General features: G+C 40.0%; 2 protein-coding genes across 2 annotated transcripts; one reads left to right on the top strand and one right to left on the bottom strand.

The window, feature by feature from the left end:
* Nucleotides 1-1,811: 1,811 nt before the first annotated feature.
* On the top strand, nt 1,812-2,270 carry sprn (shadow of prion protein). Its single transcript, XM_030442203.1, has one exon. The coding sequence runs from the start codon at nt 1,812-1,814 to the stop codon at nt 2,268-2,270; it is 459 nt and encodes a 152-aa protein (XP_030298063.1).
* Nucleotides 2,271-3,358: 1,088 nt separating this feature from the next.
* On the bottom strand, nt 3,359-7,318 carry mtg1 (mitochondrial ribosome-associated GTPase 1). Its single transcript, XM_030441476.1, has 11 exons — nt 6,737-7,318; nt 6,575-6,639; nt 6,246-6,350; nt 6,064-6,150; nt 5,884-5,940; nt 5,676-5,766; nt 5,504-5,565; nt 5,312-5,408; nt 5,124-5,205; nt 4,903-5,015; nt 3,359-4,112 (listed from the first exon to the last, which is right to left on the bottom strand). Exons 1-11 carry the CDS (start codon nt 6,837-6,839, stop codon nt 4,015-4,017), a joined length of 960 nt encoding a protein of 319 aa, XP_030297336.1. The 5' UTR covers nt 6,840-7,318; the 3' UTR covers nt 3,359-4,014.
* Nucleotides 7,319-8,416: the final 1,098 nt, after the last annotated feature.

Here is an 8,416-nt window from a genome sequence, read left to right as displayed (position 1 = left end):
CCAGCACGAGCTCGCGTTACCGCCACCTGGTGTCTGAAGCGTGTGATCAGGCTACCCTCCTCCAAGTTTCCCACTTAAAAATATGATAAATAAAATCTGCTTTAGATTAGTAAAGCCCGACTTATTATAACACGCCATTTATTTTACTGTTTGTTTATTATCCAGGATTAATTAACCCGATTATAAACAAATCAATAACAATTATCAGATATTATTTGTTCTTTTTGGCAAACATGCTGCATTGTTCAAATGTAAAAATAAAATATTCTTATTATGTTTCCTGGTAAAATGGCTAAAATACACAAGGTTTTTTTCGATATGAATCAAATGTTGTGTTTCGTGAAATGTTTCTGTCTTTTCTAAAATGTATTTTCTTAAATGTGATTTTGTTTGGACCCTCAGGGCCATTGTATATTGGATAGAATTTGAATTAACCAAGAAAAAAACTCATTGCAAGAATTTATTATCGCAAGAAACTTACTGATTATGTTCACCCACTGGAGGCCTCCCTTTTCAAGGGATGAACCAAACGTAACAACCGTATCAACATCTCATCATCATCTGGATAATGACTTAAAATGCAGCTCAAATATCATTACATTCAAGAGAATTGAAAAACAAAAGGTAATCGGAGATAAGTTGCCAAACCTTGATGTGTAGATGACTGTTATTGTACATACTTTGTGAGCACGTAGTGTGGAACTTATAATGATTTGTGAAAAGAATAAAAGGTGAGCCACATGTATCAAGAGTATTTTATGGTCTGGTAATGGAAATTGTTCTTCTTTATACTCTTATTTTGTTAAAGGATGTAGTAGTATTGTGATTGTAAAAGTGTATTATTTGTCTAATATAATAATATAAATTATACGTTGAAATGAGCAGAATAATAAAATAATATAAAATATATAGTAAAAATAATAATATCACAGACACTTTTTTCAAAATAAGATAATAAACTGTTCTGGACTCACCCCAGTTTGACTCTCGTGACGCTCCTGTGTGAGCGCGCTGCGCGTTCTCGCGGTCTTCTGCGTGAACGAGCCTGCATCCTCCGTGACAACTGGCTCTCATCTCCGACAAGTGCCAAAACAAACGCGGGGAGACACACACGGGAACAAGGTAGGCATCCTCCATCAGGATATACAGGTTAACGTGGGCGTGGATGTATATACATACTGTGCATTTCTCTGTAAATGTGTGATTCCTTCAGGCTACAACACAACAGCTTACAGGCTCATTTATAAGAATACGGTGAGATGAACACCACGCATGAATCTACATTGTACATGCATTCATGTATGATCACATACCGAGCGAGAAATATTGAAAACATCTTTTACATTTCTACGTAATGGCCGAGTTACCTGCTAGATCTGTAATCTATCTCAAATGGTGGCCTATCATCAACAAACGTGCCATCTTTTGCCTTTTTTTTCATAATCATCTATAGACTGGATATTATTTGATGTACATTAAAGCCTAAAGCAGACGGCTGCTTTCTCAGTGGGGCATATTTATTTTTAAACTGACCTACTTTAATGGAGAGGGCCAATCTGCAACAGAGAGATGTGTGTTTGTGAGGACCGTATTCAACAACAACACTGAGCACTACCAGGATGTCTGGCATTTGTTGATCAGTACAATCTGAGCTCCTTCCTGCTGCTGAGAACATATTATGTCACACCTGTTCAGGACCGTATTCTGAATTTGCTGAAATGTCTTACAACAATGGAGGGTGTCTCCATGGATGCAGCATGCATCTAAAACGAGCTTCTCCATCGTGTCTCCTTCATCACAGAATGTCAGGGATGAATCAGGTGCTTGCAACATGCTGGACTTGCCTCCTGCTCTCTGCTTTCCTCTGCGAGCCCGTTCTGTCCAAGGGCGGTCGCGGAGGCTCCCGGGGCTCCTCTCGGGGGTCCCCCTCCCGCAGCTCCACGGCGGGGAACTACCGAGGAGCAGGCACATACGGTGGAACCCGCTCCCGCTTCAGGGCGGCAGGGCGGTCGTCCCCTGTGAGGGTGGCGGCAGCAGCAGCGGCGGGGGCGGCGGTGGCGTTAACAGCGGATAAATGGTACGCCTCTGCCTACCGCCGCAGCAACGCAGATAACTCAGAGGAAGAGCTGGATTACTACAACAGGACCAATTACTTTGATGCACTCATGTCAGGCTCACCTCAAAGGGGATTTTCTCTCCCTCAGATGGTTTCTATCATAGTTGCAACATTCTCCCCCAAGTATGGACTCTTACTGGACAGTATACTGTAGGTGTTCACAATCATTTTTAGGAAAAATTCATGATTCAGTCTAGGGCCGAGCTTCTGCATTGGATCTGACTAAAATGTGCAGGACTGGCTGGAACCTGCACTGTGAAGACCAGTTAGAGGTGCAACACAGTGGTGGATATAGTGCTGCAACCAAGGATTATTTTCACTGTTGATTAATCTGTTGATTGTTTTCTCGATTAGTTGTTAAGTCTCTAAAATGTCAGAAAATGGTGAAAAGTGTTGATCAAGTCCAAGATGACACCCTCAAGTTTCTTATTTTTTTCACAACCCAAAGTTCTTCAGTTTACTGTCATTAACAGGTGAAAAAAAAAGAGAATATTCATATTTTAAAAGCTGGAATCAGAGAATTTAGCCTTTTTCATCTTAAAGAATGACTCGAAACGATTATCAACAATGAAAATAGTTGGAATTTAATTTCATAGTTGAAAGTTAATCGATTAATTATTGCAGCTCTAGGTGGAAAGAAACAACTGTTATGAAATACATCACTGTACTGTATGTTTTTACACATATAATCTTCTATACCAATGGACAAATGTACATAACCAGCACAGTATTCAGTGTGACATTTCACCTCTTTTCATCAAAGACAAAACTCAAGAAGAACCAGCGTCAGTTTCCTTCCTTAAAGCCTGAATCCCGTATCTCAAATGAAGAAAATTATGTATCAGAAAAATGTCACCAGCCCTTAAGAAAGAAATCAAACCACTGGCTGCCAATTGTAATTGCACTGCCAAACTCAGCTGTCGGTCAAAAATCTATATTTTCATAATGTGCACCACAAATGCGAGGTGAATGATCAGTGCTACTGCTCAGCACAACTGAAGTCAACTGTTTGTATTAAATTATTGTGTTTTCTCTTCTTGACAGTGTAAGCACGCAGTTGGCACCAGCATTATTCTGCCCCTGAGACAAAAAACTGCCAAATCACTTTAAAAAAAAAAACAAAAAACGGGGGGGAAAACAAAGAAAAAAAGAAATCCATTACACTTTTTGCTTTTAGAAAGGAAAATAAGCCGTTCTTGTTTTATACTCCATTCCTTCAGTGTGACCTAATTTCAAACTTGATTTAAAGACTCCGCTCAGTGATCTGAATGATTTTTATGGCGGCTGTGAAAATGATTTTCTACAAAAAGACGGTGCAAATGAGAGTATTTGTTTATGGCTCGAGCTAAACTGCATTTCCAACAATCATCTCAAATTGTCTGTGCCATTTTATAAACTTGAAATGTGTGAAATGTAATTCTCAGACCTGTGTTATGGGAGGGACACTCGTAAACAAACTGCTGCTCTCACTGTTATTCATGTCTCTGAAGGTTTTAAGGGTCTGCCTGCCATCCCAGAAAAGCTTTTTACCTGCAGTAGACACTCAGGAGCAACAGACTGTTCCATATTTATAAGTGCACTCTATTATATACTACACTACTTATGTACATATGAAATTAAGAGTTTGTGGTCAATGTCTTTATGCTAATAAATATCATGTTTACACCCTGTTTGAGATGCTTGTCTCGTGTATTCTAAAAACAAAGCCGAGAAAGAAATGTACCTGATGACGTTAAATTGTTTTATTTACAAAGGACACAGAGCGCTGCCGACTTTTTATGTCGTCCAAAAACAAAACAAACTGCATCGTGCCCCCAAAATGTCAAAGGCACGGGGACACAGACTAGAGTGTTCCCATGATGACACTTGTGTGGCTTCTCTGGTTAAAATGTCTGAGGTCAGTCGAGCATTACTTGTCCCAGCTCTCCTTTCCTGAAGGCTCTGATGAAATCGTAAGCCGCTGCTGTGTAGTTTGGGACAGTGATGGTAATGTTCCCTGAGGGAGACAAGAAACAAACAATTTCAGACTTTCCAAGGACGCTGGCACATATTTCCCACTGATGTTCAAACAAACACAGATGCGGATTTCAGCGTGGAAAACACATGCATCTAGTATTTAGGATGATTGAATACTAGTGGTGACACTAATACTGACTCCTACAGTTTTAGAATATGTCTTTGTGTGTTTAAAAAAACCAAATGCTCTTTTCACAACATTAAATTAGATAAATGTACATATAGCACATATCTGGCTGTGATGTAATGTCACTTTTAAAGCAAATGTTTGACATTTTTGGGAAACATGCCGATTCACATTCTTGCTAAGCTTGAGATAAGAAGACTGACTGCCTGGTTTGGATACAGTCCAATGAATTGGAACATTTTCTTCTTATGATTGAGGCTGCCAGGACACTATGATAAATGCAGTAATAACTTACTGCCAAAAAAACAAATGTCATTTCATTTCATTATAACTAAACTGAAATAGACTTATTTAATGAATATAATTAATCAGTGAGTTTTTCAGATGCTAGTAGATGGATTTTGTTCCCTTGCACAGAGCTACGCTAGCCGTTTGCCCTTGTTATCACTCTTTTTTCTACACTAAGCTAACCTGCTGCTGGCTTTGGTGTAATATTTTTCATACAGACATGATCATCTTATCCAAATCTTGGACAGGATTACAATAAATGTATTTCCCAAAATGTCAAACTGTTCGCTTTGTTAGTAGCTTGTCAATGACACTGTATATGGCAGGAGTATGTGAAGGATTAGCTTTTTCTTACCCACTCCAGTAATGGCTTTTACCCGTTGAGTCTTTCCAAGTTTTACAGCAATACGTTTGAGGACATCCTTGATGTCATCACAAGGCTCTTGGAGGCTGTATTTCTCTACATAACTGCACATAAACGCACGCACACAGTTTTCAATCACAGCAATGTGACGCAAAAGAAACACTGATTATATCAAAGTTCACTCAGTCATAATTGAGGGAGAAAGTTCCCACCTGAAATTTCCGAGCCTGTTCAGAGAGTAAAGTAAGTAGTCAGCGATAACGTCTTCACCCACCAAATGGTCTAAGATAGTTCCTGGAAAGAAAAAATATCAAAGATTAGCTGTGCACCTCAAAAAACACTTCAAACACCTGAATGACAGTAATTCTTCTAATAATGAAAATAATCCTGCTCTGCTCACCACATAATGCCAGCTTCATCCCAGTTTCAACACTCTCAATCTTAGGGGGCAGGACTCCTGGTGTGTCCAACAGGTGCATTATGGGTCGCTCACACACCTGAGGACAAAGACAGTTACAGATACTTAACAAATGTGCACATAGTGAACCCATAAATGGACGTATTTAGAGACAAGCACGTCTTCCAAACCCACCTGAATTTTAGTCAGGACCGCTTTAGTAATACCTGGCTCCCCGCCCACTCGAGATGCACGACCTGAAATTGGAGTGAAATTACAACATCAATTACTTTTTCACTACTATCTTTAGCTATCAGACTGAATCAAGGTCCAATAACTATCAAACACTCGGTTATACTGTACATACCTTTTTTCAAGTATGTTCTCCTCAAGGCGTTAATAAGAGATGACTTCCCCACATTGGGCACTCCGATCACCATCAGGCAATAATTTGTATTCTGAAAGATTCACATGAACAAGATCAGAGAACGGCCAATATATAAGAAACAATAAAATGGGGGTGGGGAAGTTGAGGAAAGGTTGTATAATTTGATAAGCATTCATTTTAGCCTCACCTCATCTCTGTTAAAGCGCGGTGTGCTTTCGATAATTTCGACCACCATTGGCACCAACTACAGGAAAAATACAAAACAGATTAATTTGAACATTTATGCTCATAATCTTTGCTTCACATCGGTTGATGACAAACCTCCACAACGGCCAAACGTTTGGTACAAAGTGAAGATGACCTTTACCCTTTTGATGTTTTCATCTCTCTGCCTCAGACAGTCTGTGAAGAGAACATTCCTCACCCCCTTCTTTTCGAGCGTCTTCAGGATTTTCTACAGCGCATATGCAAAGGCATGATTTTGCACGGCTGATTTTAAAACCACTGATAGAACTGTGACTCTCCAGAAACTGCAGCACGACTTCTTACCTGCTTGTTGGACAGATCGGTGAGGTCCGTCTTGTTGAGAACCAGCAGATGTGGTCTGACGTCTAGACTCTCCTGAAACACAGGGTTTCTTCCAGAGAAGGGAATGTGCTTCATGTTAAAGAAACAAACAACAAACGTGTTTGGATTCACCTGCTTGGGCTTAGGGCATGATGCAGGTATACTACCTGGTGACATGTGTGCAGGATGGTAAATTGCTTTAACACATCAATTTAGTTATATTAATATTATTTTATCTTGGAATAATACTTGGGAACAATATTTCTTCTACACTGTAATACTGATGCAGTAAAAAAAAGAAAAAAGGATATTCTGGCATCATGGATTTCTATGATGCAGTCCACACTCTTGAGGCTGGCTTTCATCTGTCTGAGTCCTGCAAAGTCATTGGAAACCATCATTACAACAATGTCACCAGTAAGTTAAATTACATGTTATATTATTTGATATATAACTTAAAGCAGAGCTGTCACCTTTAGCCATGTGTCCGGGGAACCAATGTGCCACGTCCCGTCCACCGAAGTCAAACACGGTTCGGAAATTTCCGACATTACGGAGCGCCTGGTACAGTTTCATCCTCAGTGGCACGTTACATACGACTAACTGGCTTTCATTTGTGGTATTGCCAGACTAACTATGACCGACAGACTCTTGCTAAGCTGAAGCTGGGCATGTTGATGGTGTGCTGCACTGTTTACATGCCGAGTTGAACCCGCCGTTAAACACATTCGTTCCGCTTTGAGACTGCTTCTGCTTCTATGCCTTTTTTGTGTGTGGTTTAACTGCTACACTGAAATGAAATGTGAAAATGTGAAATGTGTATCTTGCACTTGTTTTGCACAGCTATTAAATACCTGTACTGATAATCGTGGATCAACACAGTTTTACAGTTACACGAAATTGCGTTAAAAAAATGGCGGAAAGCAACAGATCCGTCCCCACAAGTATGTTTAGAGGGGACGCAGTTTAAACACGTTACTCATGAAGTCAGAACAACTAAGGTAAAAGAAGAAAGATCAATGTTTGGGGATTTTTTTTAAGATCGAGCGCGCGCAGACGTAACAGGTGTTGTATCGGGCTCTGTTTCCACGTCGAGGTTTGTTTCCCCTGGTCCCGCCCCCATCCGAAATGCCCCGAAGGGTGAAGGCAGCGCGCGTTCACAAAAAGCTCGCCAACGAGCTGTCGTGCTCGTACCACAGAGGCACTGTGGAGAGTGCTATGGTTCAAAACAGACTTTTTTTTCCTAGCGAGTTTTATCTGAGGATGCTGTATTGTAGACGGTAAAATCCAGATTTCATGACTGTCAAGATATCAACTGGGACTACAGCACATATGTTTGTGTTTTTATGTCTTTATTAACATAACCAACTACTGATATTTCTATTAATAAAAAATATTATATGTGTGAGAGACTTTTCATTTCGAATATCATGAACTTTTGGAACAAAATGTGCTCATTCATTTATATATGTAAATCGCTATTTTATCATATTTGTCTTAAATCCAGTTCCATTATAGCAGGTCAAGCACATGCTGACAGCTTGGAATATTACTGTCAGATACTGTTCCCCCTCTGTTCAGTATGAAAGGAGGCTCACACATCCTTCAAATTCATACTCCTGACTTCTTTCCCAACAACAGACAAGTCCTGTGATTTTCAGGCGGATATGATTAAATTTGACCATTTAAACAGGGGTAACGCATCCTGACAGCTTGGAATATTACTGTCAGATACTGTTCCCCCTCTGTTCAGTATGAAAGGAGGCTCACACATCTTTCAAATTCATACTCATGACTTTTTTCCCAACAACAGATAATTCCTGTGATTTTCAGGCGGATATCATTAAATCTGACCTTTTAAACAGGGGGAACGCGTCCTGACAGCTTCGAATATTACTGTCAGATACTGTTCCTCCTCTGTTCAGTATGAAAGGAGGCTCACACATCTTTGAAATTCATAGTCATGACTTCTTTCCCAACATCAGATAAGTCCTGTGATTTTCAGGCGGATATGATTAAATTTGACCATTTAAACAGGGGGAACGCATCCTGACAGCTTGGAATATTACTGTCAGATACTGTTCCCCCTCTGTTCAGCATGAAAGGAGGCTCACACATCCTTCAAATTCATACCACTGACTTCTTCTCCCACT

This window comes from Sparus aurata, chromosome 15 (genome assembly GCF_900880675.1).
Source record: "Sparus aurata chromosome 15, fSpaAur1.1, whole genome shotgun sequence".
Taxonomy (NCBI): domain Eukaryota; kingdom Metazoa; phylum Chordata; class Actinopteri; order Spariformes; family Sparidae; genus Sparus; species Sparus aurata.
The sequence above is the reverse complement of the archived record's forward strand: the minus strand, read 5'-3'. Positions and strand labels throughout refer to the sequence as shown.